The sequence below is a fragment of the Sardina pilchardus genome, chromosome 5, assembly GCF_963854185.1.
Source record: "Sardina pilchardus chromosome 5, fSarPil1.1, whole genome shotgun sequence".
Classification (NCBI taxonomy): Eukaryota; Metazoa; Chordata; class Actinopteri; order Clupeiformes; family Clupeidae; genus Sardina; species Sardina pilchardus.
The window spans coordinates 4,616,495-4,640,743 of NC_084998.1; the positions used below are offsets into that span (position 1 = coordinate 4,616,495).

General features: G+C 45.8%; 1 protein-coding gene across 2 annotated transcripts; it reads right to left on the reverse strand.

Annotated features, from left to right (window-relative positions):
• Window positions 1-289: 289 nt before the first annotated feature.
• Window positions 290-24,119, reverse strand: sec24a (SEC24 homolog A, COPII coat complex component). 2 transcript variants are annotated; one of them, XM_062536021.1, is made up of 23 exons: window positions 23,766-24,119; window positions 20,431-20,997; window positions 16,263-16,442; window positions 15,168-15,236; window positions 14,864-15,033; window positions 14,435-14,616; window positions 13,239-13,341; window positions 11,317-11,443; window positions 11,068-11,177; window positions 10,817-10,929; window positions 10,518-10,636; window positions 9,852-9,907; window positions 9,089-9,295; window positions 7,681-7,804; window positions 7,222-7,380; window positions 6,840-7,013; window positions 6,009-6,119; window positions 4,934-5,109; window positions 4,270-4,407; window positions 3,320-3,424; window positions 2,929-3,021; window positions 2,293-2,396; window positions 290-1,989 (listed from the first exon to the last, which is right to left on the reverse strand). In XM_062536021.1, the coding sequence occupies exons 1-23, from the start codon at window positions 23,821-23,823 to the stop codon at window positions 1,875-1,877; spliced, it is 3,360 nt and encodes a 1,119-aa protein (XP_062392005.1). In that variant the 5' UTR covers window positions 23,824-24,119; the 3' UTR covers window positions 290-1,874. The 2 variants fall into 2 exon arrangements, with proteins under 2 accessions (XP_062392005.1, XP_062392004.1); XM_062536020.1 differs by having other exon boundaries at window positions 15,168-15,239.
• Window positions 24,120-24,249: the final 130 nt, after the last annotated feature.

Genomic DNA, 24,249 nt, shown 5'->3' on the forward strand with positions numbered 1-24,249 from the left:
ATGAACACCACCTGACAGGGCCTAGCTTGTACATTTGACATCTAGCCATTTGCTCATATTACACTCTGTAGGTTTTCCTTGATGGATCTCACAATTAGCTAGTTTCATACTGAATTCTGGTTTAATTTTAAGACACAGTTGCAAAACTAGGCCTAATCATCAGTTAGGTACAAATGGCCTATTTTTCCCTCTCCCTCAAGCCAGTCATTGACTGATATTATATTAATTCATTTCCTTAGAGAGAAACAAACCAACTTGGGGCCTGATATAAAAAGTACAAAAAACTCTGTTGCGCTGAGGATTTAGTGAGCTTTATCATCTCTGAGACGGAAAGCAGTATCAAAATTACATGGGAAAAACATTGTTTTATCTTGAGAAGTTCAAAGGTTTTGGTAAATTTTGATTATTACACATAAAGAAGCAAATCAAAGGTAGTCCAATCTTCACCATCATTCATAACTTATTTCTTCAGCATTACAATTAATAAACACTTAAATTATAACATGAAATTTAACACAACAGAAGAACTTAACACTACATGTAACTGGATTCTTTATCACAGTTTGAATGTCTTCTGTGATACACACTCCTATTGTTTGATTAAAACTTGAAAACGTAAGCCATTTTGAAAGAACAAAATGTGTATGCAGGACAACATTTATCAGATTTATCAGAAGAGAATGGATTAAGTAAAATAGTCCTTCATATACGACAGAACAACCACTAGATATAAAAGGCCCAACCAGTTTATTTTTATCATAAATTCACCTTAAGGTCATACTAAAATCCATCTTTATCATTATAATGTACTTTTCAATATACAAGTTTTTAATAAAGCATGATTAAAGATCAAATGGCTTTGTTATGTCTGTTAAAGAAATTTCCCATATCCTATTATATTAAAACATTTCATATACATAATGTCTTGCCTTTTAACAGAAGCCTAAAAAAAAACTGAGTTCCCATACAAGGCAAATACAGATTTAATTAGAATGGGATTCTCATAAATTAACAAACGAAAAGGAAATAAAATAAAAACATGAAAAGTTTGAAATTGTTCACAGAGTGACTGCCAGAAACCACAAGGTGAAGACAGCATTCCACTTGATCAATGTACTCACAGCAAAAGATTACAAAAGGAGTGAGGCCACCCCCTCGTCCTAAATTCCATCTGCCTTATTTCTTTTGTCATTGCAAGTCTGTGGATTTGTTCGACTGACAATAGCAGTGGTCGAAATAAGAGAATATTTATGCCATTCTGTCATACCATAAAGCATTACTTTATTACTGACTGTGCCCCTCAGTAGAGCTCTACATTGAGCTAGGAGCGCACAAGCTCAAAAGACTTTAGTGTGATACATACTTTACTTTATTATTAGCAAGTACAACTGTGCTTCATCATCTGAATGTCTCCATACGGTCTGTCCCGAGAAGGTCAAATACTTGATTTATCGACCTACATGGATGCATTATTATTTTTTAATCCCCCAACCCCCTTACCCCCAATGATTTCCACATGCTACTAGGAAATCAACAATCTGCCCTCCATCATTGACTTGTTGAATAAGAAGTTTGATTTGAACATAAGCAGCCAAGTGGACCAGTCTGTCTCCAGGGGAACTGATGAGAAGACACACAAACAGAGAGAGAGAGAGAGAGAGAGAGAGAGAGAGAGAGAGAGAAATGGTGTTGTCCTTCAGAAGGTAGCGACGGGCTCGGAGTCTGAACGCCAGTCATACGGTCGGACACATTCTCACTGTCCTCACACCACCCCAGCCCATCAATACTGCCAGAACTGCTGCATACTCCTCACGTTGACCCCCCCAATACCCCCCCACCCCCCCAGCAGAACCCATCTGGCCTGCAGCACCAGCTTATTTGGAGATTTGCTGCTGCACGTGGAGGAGGAACTCGTAGTAGGACAGCGCCGACTCCGTTCGATCCTCAACCATGTTCTGCATGAAGTTGGCCTTCAGCTGGCTTTCATCCCTGCAGCAGAGAAAAAAGACAGATGAAATAAATGTCATATGGACAGTGATTGTGGTGATTTAAGGGCAAAGAGTTCCTTTAAAGCAAAATAATAATAATGATCATAATAAAAACAAAAATAAACATCTAGGGAGTAAGGCTGCAGCTAACATTTATTTCAATGGTTGATTAATCTGGCCTTTGTCTTCTCAATTAATCGACTTGATTTGGTCTTTTGAAATGTTCGAAAATTAATACGCAAAAATATAGAGCCACAAAGAAGTTGAAGCTAACTGTGAGTAGTAAAGCCGAGTTCACACATACTTGATGACATGTAAGAGGGGATAAAATGGCCTCTGTTCCCGCAGCCAGCCGACAAATGCTCTCGTCCTCGTGGACTCAGCGGTGTCCAATTCTGGGAGCTGAGTCTGAGGAGGGCAGAAAACCGCACGTTTTTCCACAGCAGGTGATCCCGGCACAAAACACTCATGCAACACCTTTACAAAAATGACTCCTCTGCATGGCATCGCGGCAGAAAACTTTCATACATTAGCATTCGGAATAGAAGCACATTACAATATACTTTAAATTGCAATGCAATCACAATGTAGTGGAGCGTTCAACGTTCAACTGCATATTAAATAGGTACAGCTGTGAGCAATCGTAAATCTAATTATTTACATTAAGGGTTTCCACTACCCATAGGGTTTGAATATTTTGTACAGGGTACTGGTATGGACTTTGCAGTTAATGCACTACAAAACCGAAACATAGCCAAGAGAGATACAACAAACTCATCAGTTTCAGCCCTTCAGTGAGATATTTTTTTATACAAGCTTAATAATAATGTAATAATAAATGTCACCCAAGGACACTGTACAATTAAGTCAAAAACGGCATTGTGTGAAAAGTACTACAAGAGCAGTGGAATGTAATTGACCAAATCCATCCTTGTCTTACCATGTTCTGGGGAAGAGCTGCGTAGCTTGGAACCCCAAGGACTTGCGTTAAGAACTGAGGATTGCAGTTCCTTCCCACCCATAAATACAGCACCTAGGACAAAGAAAGATGGAGCCACAAGGTTGACAAAACTGACAAGATTGACAAAATTCCTCTCCACCATATATTTCATGCTAGATAAGCTTTAGGTGATCAAGAGACCTGTGTGATGTACATCTGTCTACACTCTTTAAACAAATGTGTTTGAAACACCACAAACTGGATTGTTCCTTTCTGGACTCAGATGTGCTAAAAACACCACAAGTTGTGTTGTTTCCAACACATTCGCTTTAAGAGTGTATGAGTGTTAACAGATATGGGGAGTGTGGTGTGTGGGCAGGCGAGTGTTTACCGAGCCAGAGTCCATGAGGAAGGCTCCTTCTCTGCTCAGCTTCTCCACGGACAGCTGCAGCACGCGAGGCTGGGGGATGGTGCGGTCACTGACGTTCAGCGCCCCCTATGGACCAGTGCGTGGAACACAACAGAACAGAACAGAACAGAACAGAACAGCTCAGCGGTGACCCTTGCACAGTGTTGGCGCCCTTTACGAAGCACTTGACACCAGAAACAAAAGACGCCAGAGATCATAAACAAAACTAAACTTTTTGTACACGAGACCTTCAGAACAGGATGAAGTTACATAAACCATCTCCAGACAAAATCGGAAATGTTTTGAAAGGAGACACCGTTGCCATCTGAAACTGGAACAGAACCAACCCAGCAGATGAACCCACGCAGGAAGAAAATATTTACAATTGTGGACAGTGTTCTCTTTGCAGTGTGTGCTAGCGGCCACAGTTAGTCATAACGACAAACGGACATCTAATCTGACACAAATAAACCCGTCTTGGCAGCATGCCATTTCCTCAGCTGTACTCTCCCTCGAATCCCACCTGTTATAGGATAGATGTGGAATTTATTCCCTCAACACTGCCACCATGTGGATTCATGTTCACCTAAACCTGGAGGTGTGTCTGCAACGTGGTCCATAAGACGTAGAGATAAAGAAATGGCCACGTGAGTTCATTCAGATGGAGGGGTGCACTCACAGTACACATCCTCCTTGCTGTTCGCTGGCCTTAGGCACACTTACTATACCTGTAATTTCCCAACTATTAGCCGTGGCTTATATATTTTGTGAAATGTCTTCAGCTAATAAGTGAACCGGAGGCAGTTATTATGGTATTAATATGGTTTTGCTTCTTTTAACTTGCATAAACCACGGTCCTGCGGCTTATACCCAATGCATCTCATACACAGGAAGTGACTGTACACCTCCTGCTTGCGGTTTGTTGGCCGTACCTCGTCGGTCAGGTCATCCACGCGGTACAGTGCTGGGTGGATCATGAGCATGAGGTAGGCCAGGGGCTGGTACTTCAGCTGACACATGGCGAACACACGGTCGTCCAGTCGAGTACTGGTGCCTGTCCGGAAGGCAATCTGGAAACAATCGACAAGAAAACCAAGTTTAAGAGGGGAGCCTCAGAGTTTGCAGTTCCTCTGCATCCAGACATATAGAGTAGAGTATTAATCTGTGATCAAATCATGGTTTTCGTTAGCAGGAAGAATTTATATTCAACAATTAAAAACCTGCTGATAGATATACAGCTTAAGTGTATATTTTTCTGAGGTCATCCTACAGTTGCTGAGAGACATTCAAATGAGTTGACAGTCATTAAAATTTGTAGCGGTCTCTTTATTTTCAGTATGACCATCAAATCATTCGAATGTTACTCAGGAACAGTAGGATGACATCAGAAAAAAATGTGTAGTGGTCTCTTCATTCTTCCCAGAGCTGAATGAGCTAATAACCGCCATACTATAAAATGAAAATATGTCCTTGAACTGGACACCTGAACTTTTGTCTTACTATCATCTTATTTAAATGAATTAATGTGAGTAACAGAAAGACAGAGCTGGCTGTGTGTACGGTATGTACGTATTCAAAGGACAGGTGTGCACTTACCTGTTTGAGCAGGGCGAGGATGTAGAGGGGGAAGAGGCGCAGACAGGTGGGGGACAGCAGCCCGGGCTGCTGGATGGTCAGCACAGCGGTGCGGTACGAGGCCAGCGAGTCGATCACAGCATTGGTCATCGCGTCTCGGGCGTCACTCAGGCTGGCCGTCACGGAGCGATCAACAGCTAAACAGAGAGAGAGAAAACACACACACACACACACACACACAGTAACATTACTAACCTGAGGTGCAGTCAAATTCGCAAACATAGGCGAACGTTTGCAAACAGTTTTACGTTAGCCTTGAGTTTTCGGTGAACGCTTGCGTTCATTCGCAAACTATCTGAGGGGGCTCTGCGAGAGTTTGACAAAGGTAACAATGTAATTACCATTAGAGCGGAATATTAGCACCAAATCATTCAAATTGAACTGTTCAAAGAAAACATTTTCACGACGAATGTTGGCCACTGTTTGCCTAATTTGAATGCACCTCTGGTATGGTGCTTTCCATTAAGGCCACACTGCACTGAATAAGATAACTGGAGACCGTAAACCACTGATTGTAACAAATTATAGAGGATGTCTTCCAATTTGAAGGAGAGTAAGTGGCTACTAGGCAAGAAGAGGTTGAGACCAACAGCTGGGCTACACTACCTGTCTAACTGAAGCATTCCATTCGAAGAGCGTAAAATTAATGTTAGAAGACTGTCTTCAAATGTAGCTACTGCTATCATGCCTGGTGCAGTCAGTTGCACTGATAGTTGTGTAAGCTAATTATGGCAGTAGATGCTCCATTCAGTTAAGAGCCTGGTGTAGCCTCCCTGAAAGGCATGCTTCTGGCAACAAAAGTCTTGCCAGCATCTGAACACAGACAGTTGAGCTATGATGATGTTTGGAAGTGTGCTTGATCATCATGGCATAAACCAGGAGGCGCAACTGAAGAATGTACAAGTTGTAGTATATGCAATATCAGTATAGAATCTCTGCCCATCCCGTGATCCTTACCCATGCTGGCCAGAAGGCAAGTTGTAGTACCGTATATGCAATATCAGTATAGCATTTCTGCCCATCCCGTGATCCTTACCCATGCTGGCCAGAAGGCCGGTGATGGCTTGAACATCAGCTCCAGCAAAGATGTCCGACAGAGAGTTGACCACGGGCAGACACATGGTGTGCACTCGGATCCTTCTTTCACCTGAGGAACACACAAATGCACACCTCAGCAGGAGAAACTGACCAAAGGGTAGCGGCTACCCCACCCAATACATCTGAAAATAAAGATGGACGGTGCATGTCTATTGTCCAAGTGAAGCCAAGCAATGGTCAATTCTTGGCGGTTCTGATAACTTTTCTGTTTACATACACTCTGGTGAAGGATGTTTGGCTTCAAGTCAACAGAACCAAAGTCCATCATTATTCACAGTCACTGATCAACACAAAGAACAGACTGTTCACAAGAAGCCTGTATAACTGTAGATTTCCCTACAAATTCAAACAACTTAGTAAACTGATCCCTAAAAATAGCAGTACACTATTGGCATAAGGCACGAGGTGTCCAACCATGCCGTCAGAGCTCACCACTGACCACAGTGGAGAGAGCACAGAACAGAGAGCATCCTGCTGTGAACTGGTGAAGAGTGGACAATCCACCTTATTCCTGAGACCCTACCTCCGTCCAGCTTTTATCTACGGTCTCAGCAAGCTAACTAGAATATTCTTCAACTGAAACTTCTTTCGAGATGTTGACAATTCTGCCGTTCATATGGATTATTGTATATAACGTTTGACAAAGTAAAATTCTACGCTTACTTTGACATGGCTTAGGATGTAGCAACTGTCTAACATCACAGTAAATTTCTAAATACTGATAGTGTTATGGCGACACCCATTGCTGGCTCATGAATATCATGGATACCTTTGCTGGACGTGTACAGCAGAGCAGCCTGGAAGGAGACAACCTGCATGTCCACCAGGTTCTCCTCGATGGACATCTGCACGGCGAAACCTGCGTCCGGGTTCACGTTGGGCAGCGAGAGCAAGTCCGTCGAGCGCACAAAGAAGTTCCCGTGGAAAGTGTGTATGGAGAGGCCTGAGGATGGCAAACGAGAGAATTAGGTTTCCAACAAACGCTGAGCTGACCGCAGACACACTTCAGATCACAACATTAGCGCTCTCATTAGCGAGAAAAAGAAAATCACAAAATATCTTGAGGGAAAATGTGATGAAATGACAACACATGTACAGGGAAGGTTGACATGCAATCAGCAATGTCTGAACAAAGCGCATGGAAACTCCACCTTTAGTGCATCGTATCCTCATCACGGCCTCGAAGCCGATCTTGCGGGTCAGGTATCTCTTGAGGTCTTTCTGGAAGCGCTCGGTCTGGGCAGGGTTGTGCTGGTTGTGGTAGTTGGGGTAATAGTGCACACTTCCTGCTGAGTACCTGGATATGCAGCCTGTGCGCACGGAGGGAGGGAGGACAGGGAGGAGGACGTGAGCGCCCTGACTAACCGGTTCACACCAACCAAGTCATCCACTCCACACCATTTCAAAGCTTCCCAAATAACTAAAGTTCTACGGAACAGCATACAAACAAAAGTATCTAGTGATGGCTAGCTGCTCGAGCCCAGAAATGACGGCAAGGGAATCACTGATTGTTAGCTGGAAGTCTGGGATAAAACAACACGGGTAGCCGTACAGTTCGTTCTCTTTTAGCACTTCTAAACCAACGTGTGCGTTTGTGTTGGTGTTGTTACCTAGAGAGGCCAGATCACAGTACTGTGAACTCAGCATGAACAGATCCACGGCCACCTGCTGTCCCGAGCAATCCAGAGCCAGCTTCTTGTAGAAGTCTGTGGCCGGTGAGAGATGCGGGATGTCCTGTGGACCAGAGCACCAGAGTGGAAACAAACCGTTAGACAACACACACAGACGTCAGCATTAGACAACACAACACACACACAGACGTCAGCATTAGACAACACAACACACACACAGACGTCAGCATTAGACAACACAACACACACACAGACGTCAGCATTAGACAACACAACACACACACAGACGTCAGCATTAGACAACACAACACACACACAGACGTCAGCATTAGACAACACAACACACACAGACGTCAGCATTAGACAACACAACACACACACAGACGTCAGCATTAGACAACACAACACACACACAGACGTCAGCATTAGACAACACAACACACACACAGACGTCAGCATTAGACAACACAACACACACACAGACGTCAGCATTAGACAACACAACACACACACAGACGTCAGCATTAGACAACACAACACACACAGACGTCAGCATTAGACAACACAACACACACACAGACGTCAGCATTAGACAACACAACACACACACAGACGTCAGCATTAGACAACACAACACACACACAGACGTCAGCATTAGACAACACAACACACACACAGACGTCAGCATTAGACAACACAACACACACAGACGTCAGCATTAGACAACACAACACACACACAGACGTCAGCATTAGACAACACAACACACACACAGACGTCAGCATTAGACAACACAACACACACACAGACGTCAGCATTAGACAACACAACACACACACAGACGTCAGCATTAGACAACACAACACACACACAGACGTCAGCATTAGACAACACAACACACACACAGACGTCAGCATTAGACAACACACACAGACGTCAGCATTAGACAACACAACACACACACAGACATCAGCATTAGACAACACAACACACACACAGACGTCAGCATTAGACAACAGACGGACGTCAGCGTTAGACAGCACACACACACATCAGCATTAGAGAACACAGACTCCAGCATTAGAATCTTTTAACCACCACCACCACCTCCACTTCTACTGCTGCTGCTGCTGCTGCTTCAAGGTCAAGATGCAGAGTGCAGGATTTTGTGGAATCTCAATGCTTCGATGCCAAGTGTGTAATGCCCGTTCTAACGGCTTATTAAGGTACTGCAGCTCAAGAGGGGGCAAGACCTACCTATTTTTTACCTTTATATATTGTGTATGTGCAAATATAAATTGAGATCAACAATAAAATTTAATTGGAAAATCAATAATTCGACGCCAAGAGTGTAGTGTCCTTCATTCGGACTCGGAGCGGCCCTCACCTTGGCAGATGCCCTCTGGTTGGGGTCCTCTCTGGACTTGAGCGCCCCGACGCCCAGAGTGGGCAGCTGGCTCTGGAAGACGGACACGCGCCCCCCGGTGGGCGAGAGCAGCTTGAACGCGGCCTGCAGGGACGGCCCCAGCGCAGACTGGGTCTCCATCGTCTTGCTGAACATCTGCGGTAAACTCTTCAGCAGGTCCTGGACCAGCTGCAAATACATGCACATATACACAGTTACCCACACGTCACGATAAATATTGGCCGGGTTTCCCAGATTCGTTAAGAAGCTCTTAAAGGCCAGTTCAAACCAAAGATTCGCGACGGTCTGAGACGGTTGCGGAGAGCAGTTGCGGCGGTGTGAATCAAAAGTTGCAAGCAGTTGCAAGCAGTTTCAAGCCGTCGCTAAACATTCAACATGTCAAATCTTAGTTGCAGAGTTTTAGAACACTTTTAGAACACATTGTTGCAGAAAGTTGCTGGTTTTTAGAATGTTGCAGCTCGTCTCGTCGCGGATCTTGTGTTTGAACTGGCCTTAAGTGCTAAGAACTTCTCAAGAGTGCTCTAAGAACGTTCTAAGAATGCTCCCAGAGCCATTCTATATGGCTCTGAATGCTCCTAATAAGTTCTTAGCACTTACGAGCTTCCTAATGAATCTGGGAAACTCGGCCATTAACTGTATTGAGGACATCTAGCAGAAAACGGCAAATAAGATGGCAAAGCACAAAGCAAAGAGTCAAAAGGACAAAAACGGTTTTCCAACTTACCTCCTTGCATTCATTGAAATTTACTAAAAGGCTGTCTGGTGTAGGTAAAAATATATCTACAAAGAACACAAAAAAAGAACATTATCAACATATTATCAACATATCAAACACACAAATCTGTCCTCAGTCGGATTTTCTTTTATCTGTGTCTGAGACAATCATCTTGGCCTTTTGGAAACTGTGGTAAAAAGTTGACCAAAAACATCTGACGAAACAAAAAACATTTTGTGACGAAAGCTTAAGAAAAAGAAGCAATGACTTATCTAGTAGAAAAAAAAAAGAGTTAGTAATAGGAAGTTGGCACACATGACGACAGTTAAAAGAAGAGCTGACTTGAGAACTTCTGGATTCTAGATCCGACTAGTCAGCTCTAGGCTAAGAGGAACTCCGTGAAAACACTAGCATGAGTCAGCAACCAACGTGTCAGACCCTATTTAGCCAAACTAACCACAGGCACAAAACCACAGCATCAGATTACAGACTTTTTCTGTTTGTTTGAATAGACGCTTTTGTGGGATAAATGATGCACCCCAAATCTGCCACTCAACCTGAATAGGTACGCATGTGCAGTTCTTTTATACTTTGCCATTAATAAACCACATTATTGCTGCCCTTGCGCTTGCTGTAAAGCTGTGTGCCTGTTGGGAGCTTGCCAGCCGTACATACCTTCTATATCAGACACAATAAGCATCTGAGGCTGGGAGAGACCTTCCTGGAGGTTGTAGAAGTGGATCGTACTGTCGAAGGTTATGAAACCAATCTTCGTCCTAGTATCCCCAGGAAGCCTGAAATAACGAGAACTTGATCAGTAAAGCACTTATTACACATCACATACTAGACATAGCAAAACTGTAGAGTCTCTTAACGGTTCTCGTGGTAGCTGAAAAAATTGACTTGCTTTACAATGCGTTGAGTTTTAAGTGGGATGCTTCATCCAATAGTTCGACACAATTAGCTTGACTTACGAGTTGAGGTTCTCGAGAAGCGACTGACAGACAACATCGATGTATCCAGTCTGCACGGCATTGTGGGAAACATCGAGGACAAACAGATAAACAGCTGGCTGGGGTGGTCGCAGCTGTGGACAAGACAAGACCAGAGTGAGAGACCACTCGGAAGATCCCATTCATACACACTCACAAACAGAACACACAATCTATTAAAACACATCGCTGCATTGTTAGGAGACAGGACTGGTGCGGTGAGGGAACATTACCATGTATTCAGAGGGAGCGATGAACTCAATGGTGGCGTTCTGCACCTCGGGTCTTTTATGGGGCTCTCCGTAGGATCTGCTGACGGGGTTGTACATGAACTCCTCTGGGACTGGAGGGAGGAACAGCGTGCCTCGTGGTTAACACTCAGGCCAACACAACACTCCAAGCCACTAATCACCATCTCTTACACTGAACTCTCAACAGCTCACACTGTGTGTCATGTCATGTCACTCCACGTCATCACTGACCGTCATTGACTCTGTAGCAGAGGTTGCACTTCCACCTTCTCTGGTCCAGGAAGGAGACGAAGGGGTTGATGTAGGTTCTGCAGGAGCGACACCTGACGATCGTGCTGGAGGTGACCACGGGAAGCTGCTGCAGAGCGCCAGAGGAGGAGAGCACATCAACACACACACACACACACACACTCAACTGAGAGCACATCAACACACACACACACACTCAACTGAGAGCACATCAACACACACACACACACTCAACTGAGAGCACATCACCACACACACACACACACACCCTCAACTGAGAGCACATCACCACACACACACACACTCAACTGAGAGCACATCAACACACACACACCCTCAACTGAGAGCACATCACCACACACACACACCCTCAACTGAGAGCACATCACCACACACACACCCTCAACTGAGAGCACATCACCACACACACACCCTCAACTGAGAGCACATCACCACACACACACCCTCAACTGAGAGCACATCACCACACACACACCCTCAACTGAGAGCACATCACCACACACACACCCTCAACTGAGAGCACATCACCACACACACACCCTCAACTGAGAGCACATCACCACACACACACACACACACCCTCAACTGAGAGCACATCACCACACACACACACACCCTCAACTGAGAGCACATCACCACACACACACACCCTCAACTGAGAGCACATCACCACACACACACCCTCAACTGAGAGCACATCACCACACACACACACCCTCAACTGAGAGCACATCACCACACACACACCCTCAACTGAGAGCACTCACTGGGTTTAGCACATCACCACACACACACCCTCAACTGAGAGCACATCACCACACACACACCCTCAACTGAGAGCACATCACCACACACACACACCCTCAACTGAGAGCACATCACCACACACACACCCTCAACTGAGAGCACTCACTGGGTTTAGCACATCACCACACACACCCTCAACTGAGAGCACATCACCACACACACACACCCTCAACTGAGAGCACATCACCACACACACCCTCAACTGAGAGCACATCACCACACACACACCCTCAACTGAGAGCACATCACCACACACACACCCTCAACTGAGAGCACATCACCACACACACACACCCTCAACTGAGAGCACATCACCACACACACACCCTCAACTGAGAGCACATCACCACACACACCCTCAACTGAGAGCACATCACCACACACACACCCTCAACTGAGAGCACATCACCACACACACCCTCAACTGAGAGCACATCACCACACACACCCTCAACTGAGAGCACATCACCACACACACACCCTCAACTGAGAGCACATCACCACACACACACCCTCAACTGAGAGCACATCACCACACACACACACCCTCAACTGAGAGCACATCACCACACACACACACCCTCAACTGAGAGCACATCACCACACACACACCCTCAACTGAGAGCACATCACCACACACACACCCTCAACTGAGAGCACATCACCACACACACACACCCTCAACTGAGAGCACATCACCACACACACACACACACACACCCTCAACTGAGAGCACATCACCACACACACACCCTCAACTGAGAGCACATCACCACACACACACACCCTCAACTGAGAGCACATCACCACATACACCCTCAACTGAGAGCACTCACTGGGTTTTATGAATGCAGTTAAAGGAATGAGAGGGCAATAATGTTACTCTCAGCTGAATGGATCGGATTTGTAATTTTTTCATTTTTCCCTATATCCGATCCAGTAATTTTGGCCAATATTGGACCAATACCGATCCCGAGTATCGGCTCGGCTCGGCTCGGCTCATCCTTAGTAAGTACGGGCGACCGGGCTAGCAGCAAAGGAGCGTGTGTGTGTGTGTGTGGAATCAGACGTCTTACCGAGAGATCTTTGAAAGGGTGGAGCAGCAGGCCCAGGGGCAGCTTGGCCTTGTTCAGCAGGGCCTGCGTCTGGGGGATGCTGGTGAGAGTGCTGCGGAACACCCTGCGCAGCGGACGGCAAGAGGAGAGGGACAAAAATATGTACACATCAATAATAAGAACTCATACATGTCTGTGAAACGTGTTGTTCACTCTGAATAAAACAGAGTAAAGCCCATAGTGTGCAGTAGAGTGTTCTTATTATTGCCATTTAAGTTTGCTCCAGCAATCTATCTGTACCTAACCAGGCTGTGCATGGTTGATTTGGGATATATACATACATACATCACTCTGGATATTTAGGAAATCTTCTAATTTACAACGACACAGAGCCCAAAGAATTCTAAATGAATAGTTAAATCAAGCTTAAAATACAGCAGCTATTGTTAAACAGCTACATTGTTTCAAAGCTCTGGCCGTGTCCTTAATTATGCCGGCGTTTAATACAAAGAGACACAAGCCCAGTTCAGATCTAATCTCTAGTATAAAGCAGTCACTTCAGACATTCCCTTTGTGATGAGATTAATCTGACAGGACAGGCTGAAAGACTGACGGACATTTCCAGAACAATGACCCCTGAGTGCTCATCAGACACACTAGAGGGATGAAAACAGGCTGTGACAGCTACTAGTCAGGGCTGCTGCAGGTCTGATAGCACAGGACTAGACTAGAGGCAGCATAGATCTGCGCTTTTATGGAATCTACAAGGTGGACAACAAATGCTGTTCACTGCAGTACGGGATGATCGTCATTCTTTAAATCAGTCCCTCCTGGCTTTTGCATTCTTGCAGTTTCACAAATTCATGCCATTTCTGGGTTGCAATCTACCACTTTAGCTTTCATAATAATAACACCATAACAATATACATTTTTGAGAATTCTCCCAGGAATTCAGTCACTTTTGGACATGACGATCACAAATTCTTGCAAAATCATCCTGGTGCTGGTTCTAAATGTTACCCAGCCACTTTACTGTACAACACTAGTTTACATGACTGATTTACAGCCTGTTTCCATTTACAGCTCCCATTACCCCTCAGCTACCACGACACAAACCCACTGGTCTCTAGACTGGCATACAGGTGGCATACAGGTGGCATACAGGTGGCATACAGGTGGCATACAGGTGGCATACAGGTGGCAGGCTGTGCACTCACTCTGGACTGCAGTTGACCTTCTGCAGGTCCTGTGGCAGGCAGGGCGTGGGGGCCTCGATGGCAGTGGGGGGCAGGAGGTTCCGCTCCTGCAGGAGGTTGACCACGCGCAGAGCGTCTGGGGTCTGCGCCTGCAGGCTCATCGCAGCCATGGAGGGACTTAGCTGGGCAGGCCCCATCGACGGCTAGCAACAACAACAACAACAACAACAACAACAACAAAAGGAAAAAAAAACAGGTCAGTGCCCAATTCAACTGAGTGAGTTTCTGTGCATGATGTGAATGTGCTGGCAGTGTGTGTGTCCGTGTGTCCGTGTGTCCGTGTGTCCGTGTGTCCGTGTGTCCGTGTGTCCGTGTGTCCGTGTGTCCGTGTGTCCGTGTGTGCGTGTGTGCGTGTGTGCGTCCGTGCGTCCGTGCGTGTGCGTGTGTTACCTGTGGGTAAGCTGCCGGACCAGAGCTGTAAGGCTGTGTTGGGTGCATAGGGGGTGCGTTAGGAGGCTGGGCCATGTTCTGGTACCCCGGGGGCAAGGAAGGGTAGGCGAGACCCATGGGCCTTCCTGCTGGCCCTGGCCCTGGCCCCGGCTGAGATGAGGGGGGGTCAGCTGCAACAGACAGGCAAGAGGTCAAGAGGTCAAGAGGTCATCCTCATCATAAATCAGCCTTCTAACTCACAACAGGTGAAGACACAACAGGCAGAACAGGAAAACAGATAAGAATTACTAATGATTTTACTCACGGATGCTTCGGTCGCCGGCCTCAAAGCTGTTGGGAACTTGACTGGTTGGCGTGTGAGTTTGTCTCATTCCTGCTAGGACAGAGACACCATGAGGCACAGACATAACAGAGAAGAACCATTAAACACACACACACACACACACACACACACGGGTCAATGAAGCTACAGAATACTGAATGGAGATCTACAGAGGGAGGAAAACAATGTTCGACGGACGACAGACTCTGCCATGACGACACGAGAATGTGAGGAGGAGCCAAAGGCGAAGGGGAATGGAACCAAGATGATGACATGCAGAAGATACTGAGGAAATACCACTGAGGAAATACGCCACTGACTAGGACAACAACACCAACTATCACTAGACCCCTAGAGACTGAACGAGCACTAAGACGGCAGAGCTATCCATCCACTGAGCCACACCTGGCTGATTACCATCCCACTCCATGTTCTCCACGTCATTGAACGCTGACGCTGACGCGTTACTAGAAACACTTCCGCTCGGACCAGCTGCCGTGGCGAGAGGAAAAGCGGCGGGTTTAAGCCGGTCAGTATGCACTTGGCCATCAACGTCACACACAAACACCTCTCACAGACACACGGCAATACTCAGACATGTGTGAGCCGGTTTCAAGTGCATCGATTAAGCCTAGTCCCAGGCTGTTTTAGTCTAGGATTTAATGGGACACTTCACCGACTAGCATTAAGCTTTGTATCTTTAGAAAACCGGTCATGTTTTTGAATGGTCGTGCATCATTCCCTCAGTTTGCCTTGAGATTGGAGAAATACGGATTTCAATGTTGGACTTCCTGCTTTCAATGATGTAAAAATCATCAGTTTACATCCGTGAAAAGCAGGAAGTCCTATTCATGGGTTTCATAGAAATCCGTATTTCTTTCATCTCAAGGCAAACTGAGGGAATGATGCACAACCATTCAAAAACATGACTGGTTTTCTAAAGATACAAAGCTTAATGCTAATCGGTGAAGTGTCCCTTTAAGGCTAAATCCATGTACAGGAAACTGCCCCCAGATGTTGAAGGTGTATCTGATGAGATGCCCGAGAGCATTGGAGGAGCTCTGTTAAGGGTCTTACCTTCATGTTGGGGGGCCATGGGTGGGGGAGGGGTGGCTGTGCCGAGGGGGGGCCCGGTGGGAGGCGGGGTTGGTCTCATGGCTGGGGGGGGGCCCGCTGTGGGAGGGGGCCCGTACGCTGGCCTCCCTGGCTGATACGTATGTGGGGTCATGGTGTTCATAGGCAGAGGTGGAACAGACCCTAGAAAAGAGGTGTGCCAATCATCAATCATCGGTCATAATCATCAAGTTCAACACAGGTGCTCCTCTGGATTTAATTCTGGTACAAGACCACCCCCCCCCCCCTGTATGCGTGTTACCACACCGTTAAAATACATGCAGGTTCAGCAGAACTGACAGACAGAACTGTTGATCCATCAGTGAGTTCTATGCACTGGTGGTATGTGTGAGCCGATGAACTTCAACCACTTCAGGGTCTTATTGGAACGGACCACCTCTGCTGTGGGCTTCTGTGACTGGTGCCCCAGTCATGCGTCCCATGGTGGCTACTGGCCACACCTGTACTGGTGCTGACTACCCTCCACCATGCCTTAGTTATGCTGCTTTGGCATAATGCTGTCATGGAATTCTCATGTGTCATGCCGTACAACTCTTCTTCTCCCCTCTCCATCCGTCTCTCTCAACTCTCCCTCCTTCCCTCTCTCCCTGTCCTGTCTTTCAACTCCCTCTACTTCCCTCTCCCCCTCTGCCTTTTCCCTCTATAGTATAATAATCTATATCCCCATTGATATACTTATTAATACCAACCATCATGACTTTATTTCTCTTCCCTTTCCCCTATACCTCACCTATAAGGTAAACCATTACCAGTCATCAGCCATCTTTGTGCCTGGCCCTCATCACACCTGAAGTCCCATCCCCCTGAGTGCCATTGCCATCGTCATCCCTATGACTACCCTACCATCGCCTGCTGTGGTTCCCTGCCCGGATCCCTGGCCCAAGCATTCTAGCGACCCATTACCTTCCGAAATTACTAATGGATTACTAATGGACTATTTATTCTATTTTCATACTATTTTATCTATTGAGTCGTGGATCTGTCTGAGGTTTCTTCCTATATGTATCTCCAATTCTAGGGAGTTTTTCCTTGCCCCTGTTACTCATGGGCTCTCTTTGTTTAACACTCTGTAAAGCGCCATGAGACATGTGTAATGTTTTGGCGCTCTATAAGTCAAATTAAATTGAAATTTAAATTGACTGCAACCCACCTCGGCAGTTTGTACTTTGTTTGTACCCTGTAAATCCTTTTAAGTAAATGCGCAATCTCTGCACACTTTCAGTTAGAGAATAGGGTCTACACTATGCCTAAAACACATGCATGATCTGTTACCTCACCTATTATCCAGACGGGGGATAATTCACAAGGGAAATGGACAAGGTCATAGGTCACCCATAAAAACACTCTGCTATGTTTTTAAATCAACAGAAATTACAAATGTAGGGCAATCCAACCAGATTTCCATCTTGTGCATTAACCGACAGTGCATGGAGGTAGTCGCTCTCAAACAGTGGCAACACACACACACACACACACACACACACACACACACACACACACACACACACACACACACACACACACACACACACACACACACACACACACACACACACACACACACACACACACACACACACACACACACACACACACACACACACACACACACACACACACACACACACACACACACACACACACACACACACACACACACACACACACACACACACACACACACACTGGTGTGCTTGAATGGGTATGAGCCAGGTGTGTTTGGCGTCACACTTTGTAAAGGTCTGCCAGAGAAATCCTTGCTTTCATAAGTGGCATGCTTTCTCACAAAAGCACAGAATCACCGTATTGAACTAGCTGGCTACGATGACGCATTCTCCTTCACCAACCTGTACAGTATGTGTGCACTGTGCGACAGTAGTTCCTTTCATCTTCAGAATGTTCATTATCTCCAGTTTCTTCAGCGATTCACCAGCTACCACCAGAGGCCAACAGTCATGTAAGATCTGTGCACGGCACGCGCTCTCTTATGCACATGAAACCTGCGTGCGTGTTGTAGATGTGTTTCAGTACTTTCTATGTGCTTTCCTTTTGCGGCCTCGTTTTAGTTTAGGCCATCTTGTGCGCGTCGCCCGCTGCTAGAATCAGCAGATGGAACAGATTTGTCTCGGTCACTGGCATTTATTCATATTGTAGGGGGGACAAGCCACCGTTTTGAAAGTTAAAGAGGAAGCATCTCAATGTCCACCCTCTAATAATGCCCCCGAGTACATTTCACAATTCATTTCAAGATTTGAATGCTCTTCAAAGTATGATCTGGTCTTGGTCCAGATGGTGCATTATGGCCTGTGCAGACTACACGATTTCAGCCCGATTTTGCCACGATTGTGTCGTGGCCGACAAATTTCCATTGTCGGGTCCGAATATTCAAAGTCGGGAACGACGTTCGAAGGAGGAAGCGTCTTGTAATCTGACATGTTCAAACGACCCGCGATTTATTGTCTGCGACATTCTAAGACGTTACGACCAAAAGTCTAGCATGTTTGATTTTTTGGGGAATCTCCTACGACTCCCGTGTTGGCACTGATACTGTGACGACACACGACGAGAAGGCTACGATAAATGATCTTGTAATGTGGCCACTCTTGCGGCCACGACACTGCATGATTATGTGGTTCTCTGATCGCCTAGTCTGACATGGTCAATCGTAAAAGATAATCGTGAAAGACAAAAAAGTCGTGTAGTCCGTACAGGCCATTACAGATCTCACTGCTTACATCCATAGAGGGCACCTCAGACCAAAACACTGGTCTGTTGGTGGTTTAACATCTGAAGCATTTATCAAACAGTGGTGTCTGAAACTTTGCTTTAACAGTCTTGTCAGTACTCTATTCACTTTTATGTGGTGGTTTGGTTGGTTTAACTTTCCACATACAGTATATTTCACAACTACGACTTTATTGCATACTATCACTTTTCCAATCACTATTACTAATGTGCTTAAGGTTACCCCTCTGTCCTGCAAATTAGCTTTAGGACACGTTTATCATGTTATCATCAAGACATCTCACATTTATCTTACACTGTTTACACCAAAGGATCTGGTCACCATAGCTCGTCTGGTTGCCATTTTGAGTCCCAGGCTCTAACTGCCTGCTGTTCATCCTGCTCCTCCTGAACAACCATTCAGACTCTATGGACACTAGTTGAAGTTTCATCTGCACTAGATTTAAGTCTTCACTGTGCCTTTTCAAGCAGAGATGAACTTGTAGTTTACCACATCTTACCACGTCTTCTCAGTTTCTCCCTTTCCGAAACACAAGCAGGAGATGAGCTAGGCCTACCCTCCGCCACAAGTAACATTATAGCTGGCAGCGCTAAGGTGCTAACGCTGCTGACTCGGTAAGTGCTAATGTCAAGCAGTGAAATGAATGAGTGGGAAAAGAGCCTGTTCCAGTTAGCAGTTCACGTGACGGCACCTACGCCTCTGCCAAAGATGTAACTGATGAGTTCATCTAGTGCATTCAAACAGTTAGGACTGCATATGGAGAGCTCATGGAGGTGTCTGTTGATTTTCTCACATTTCACTTCTCACGGGCTATCCTCCATACGAGCATAAATAGTCAAGTAAACCCTCAGGACTGGCTATGACACACTGGGTGTACTATTACCGCATTCACCGGAAGACACTGTTCTTTTCACCTCCACGCATGCATTTTCAATAACGTCAAGCAGCCAGATATCATTAATGTAGTCTTAATTTAAGAAGTGAGTTCAGGTGGACAGATTCACTTTCCACTGAAACATGATCCTGATAAAAGTGGTCAACTGAACAAACGTATGACCTCAAAGTTGCAACAGGAGACCCCTGTGGCGTTAAGTTACCATCAGCAGTCCAGGAATGTACTGGTCTCAAATACTTCCCTGTCTTTGTGACTGCGATCTATTCTACTAATAAGCAAGCACACAAAAAGAGAAAGTAAATTACAAAGGCACGTTTTAGACTCCTGTAAAGCAATACAGTTGAACCAGGTATTAGAAGTCAAATCTTAAAAAGGTAATAATGGTAGTGTCCCATTTCAGACTGACACACACACACACACGTACGCGCACGCACAGGTGCATGATCTGCCAGCTGCGTTTGGCTCCTTACCTGGTGGGGCCCAGCTGTTGAGCGAGGCGGGAGGCAGTGGGGGTCCAGGGGGGCCGGAGGCGTTGGGGGTGAGAGTGGGCCCTGGCGGGGGTGCCGCGCTGAACGCCTGAGAGGGGGGCAGGTTGGGCACGGGGCTGGGAGACGACGACGACGACGACGTCACGTGGTTGCCCGGCTGCGGAGGTGGCGTTCCCGCCACGCCCATGGGAGGGGGGCGCACAGCGTAGTTCCAGCTGGACGGCGAGGGGTTCTGAGCGGCGGTGGGGTAGTAGCTGTTTGTTGATGCCGCGGGGGGTGCCACAGAGTTCTGAGAAGCGGGGGGCATCGGACCAGGGGGCATGGGTGCCAGGCCTCCTCCCATTGGCGGCGGGACTCCCATCTGCGGCCTGATTGGCATGTGGGGCCCGGGGCCAGTCTGATAGGAGCCGGCGGGAGGGACAGCGTTGTAGAGGGCAGGCCCCGGCGGCATGGGGGCCTTTGCAGGCACTGGATTATGATAGCCCAGCTGACCAGGCGTGCTGTACCCTTGGCTCACCTGCTGCACTGGGAAAGGGCTCTGTGAGGGACCTAGCAACAAAAAAGAAAGAGAGAAAGAAAGAAAGAAAGAAAGACAAGGTTAATATTAAAACTAAACTTGCCCCTTTTCTTTAGCTTTGTTGAAATTCAAAACAGTCAAAGATCAAAAACTAACGTGCATTTTTAGCTTCATTAAAATCTAAACGGTCATCTGACAAGGACAAAAAAACGATTAACGCTAACACCAAAGACTGTGTACAATATGATAAATAGTCATCAGGAGTCACATCAGCTATTTACTATCACTATTCAACAAGTCACTAAAGGACAATATCACAGCGTGTCCCATTCATGTTCACAGCAGGGAACCCAGAGCACTAAGCAGGTAACAGTAATCAGTGGGACATCACCTGCCTCATCAATCAGATGGCTTAACGTTACAGTGGGCCAAGTCTTAATTAAAGGAATTGAAAGACATCTCAACGGCACAAGAGACCGTAAAGAGAATCCCTCCCAGCACACAGAACCATACCACAGTCTGTCTAAATATAGGTGATCTGTTAAGTCTACATTCTACTGTTGCAGTAATTGACTTAAAAGCGTCCTTATGTTCACTGATACTCTCGGCTAAAGAGAAGAGCTCAGGCAGGGGGTATAGCAAGATTAGCAGACGACTCTCTCTCTCTGTGCCAAACAGTGTAATCCCTGCACTTCCGGGCTCCAGGAGGACTAAGGACTAAGCTCCAGCTCATTCAATACACCCACCGAGTCTTGACCAAGAGCCTCCAACCTGAACGTACTGACACACAGGTCAAGCAACATTACTGAGAAACACCATGGCTTTGTTACAGACTAAAAGAATAGCCGACTAGATAGAAGGGTCTGAGCTACAGCAGAGTACTTTACTTGGAGCTCTGTCTGCTCTTTTTTTCCTGATGACATGACAAATTGTGTTTCCAACTCAATCCCTGTCGTTTGTGACAATTTTGCAGAGACTTAAACAGGAGATTGAAATTCAACTCGGGCTAAAAAAAAAAAAAAGCTTTAAGCAATTGTCTACTTTAAATTAGGCTAACTCACAAATGCTCTCTCCCTATAGATTACTTCCCCATTGATTGATAAGATATCTGGCATATCCCTCAGTTTCTGAATTCAAAGGTCAATTACAAACACCAAGATTGTAATTCACAGGGAGAAGGTCCATAGGGAGAGATAACAGGAGAAAAAGATAAAAGTTCTGCAAGACACAGCAATGGTCAGACAAGATGACCCAAGGACCATGCAGTAGAAAATCTACAACCACCTACACAACTATCAGAAAACCTGGAGACAATTCCCACCTCTTGATGAGATAAACATTAGCTGCCTCGTCCCAGCACAGCCATAGAATACACAGTAAACACAAATTTGTCCGAACTGACAGTTTGTAGTTTACAACGACAGAAACCTGGATAGGATATACCGAGGGTGCTCAACAAAACAGCATTCTGAACAAAAAGAAAAGAGAAATGAGCATTGAAAGCTCAACGCTGCCTAACCTTTGGAAAGATTTCAAAACAGCTGGATCACTCCAATGTGCCACATGTACACTGCCGAAGAGCGCCAAAAGCGTCAAGGCAAGGTATTGTAGAGTGAAATCTGGATCCTCCACTGATGAGATTGCTCAATAGGTCTTCATCTAGAGTCGACCATCTCAAAAAGCACGTCATTGCAGGTGCTGTTTGACACTAACGTTACAATGGCATACGTGAAACTACTACAGCCCCCAAATAAGTGAACTGTGTGCTTTGAAGTAACGTATCTGTGAAAATCATGTAGATAACGCTAGCGATCGTAAACGACAGCCAAATGGTGTTGAATGTCAGACGTTGAAAGGATTTTCGCTAACAAATCACCAGCCACTGTCAATATGAGCAGAAGAGCAACAACGTAATCAGTGACCCCAACGTTGGGTAGGCTTGGCTAGCGCTCCCTGAGACAACACAAGACACCAAACTTTCGAAGTACCAGGCCTCATACAACAGTGGTTAGTTACACTACCAACTATGCTAATATTATAAGGCACACCTGATTATGTGTATTACGCCAATCAATACTAACTATAGAGACTGAATGGCTAGCGCTAGATAGCTAGCTTAGTTGACAAGTTGTTAATACAAACTTAAATAGGTAACGTTAACGGCAACGTCAGTTAGCTAGAAAGCTAGCGAGCGAACAATCGTTCACGGCTTAAGGACTAGAAGCTATGACCGGGCAATATTGCTGTTTCGTATATCAACAACAGGTGCATTTGACTCACATACACCACTAGCTGAAATGGCTCAAAGTCGAGACCTAGGTGATCTAGATCTAAATAATCATAAAGGTATTTAAACAGCGCATCTGCCTGGTGAAAGCAAATGCGTTGCCCCCGAGTTGATTGGCTTTACGCAAATCAACCAACTGGCAAGCTAGCGGTAACGTTAAGTTAGCTTTCAACTGCTCCACATTTGTTAAATACGTATTACTATCAGTGGCTATCCCACTGCAAAATATCCACCTAAATCAATTTACTTCTATGTTCATGCCGTTTCTGTTACACATAGCTAGCTAACGTTATTGATTAGAGAAACACTACGGCAGCCAACTTAAATGGCTGGATCCACAACATCCTGAGAAAAGTTTATGCTATCGAAAGGCTAACTAGCTAGCCAATAGCAAGCTAAACAGGTTACGTTAACCCACCCCGATTATTGATAACATGCCGCTAGCTAGCTGCGGAGTTAATACGCTTGAACTTCAGAAAATATTTGTATAACGCAACTCTTAAATTCACTTACCATTCGCGTAAGCCTGTCCTCCTGCCCCATTTTGAGAACTGAAACCAGCGTTTGACATCTTGGAACAGACACAGGGATCAAATTGTAGAGGTTCTTCGTAGTGAATGGCTAACTATCCTATCAGAGTAACGTAACGTTACGAGGTTACCTGGTTAGCAAGCAACCTGGTAAAACGAATTCCCGGCGGGGGTAGACAGTTAACCTGATACAGAGTTTTCCCTTGACTCAGTGATTGTGAGCGTTATTTCGCTAAGTTGTCAACAGTCTACCAAAGGACCATGGCTGAGGCCGTTCCCTGTCTTACTAGGGTTCAGGCCCTGTCAAGAAGACAGCCGTGAGTTTCTTCGCCTCTTCCACAGGAAGTCGAAATCACACTACCAGGAAACGTAAACCTCCTTGAAGCATGCGCAGATGGTACACGTGGCATTTCCTGTGCAAAACTATTACTAACCGGAGGGGAAAATTTGATTAAATGTAGAGGGTT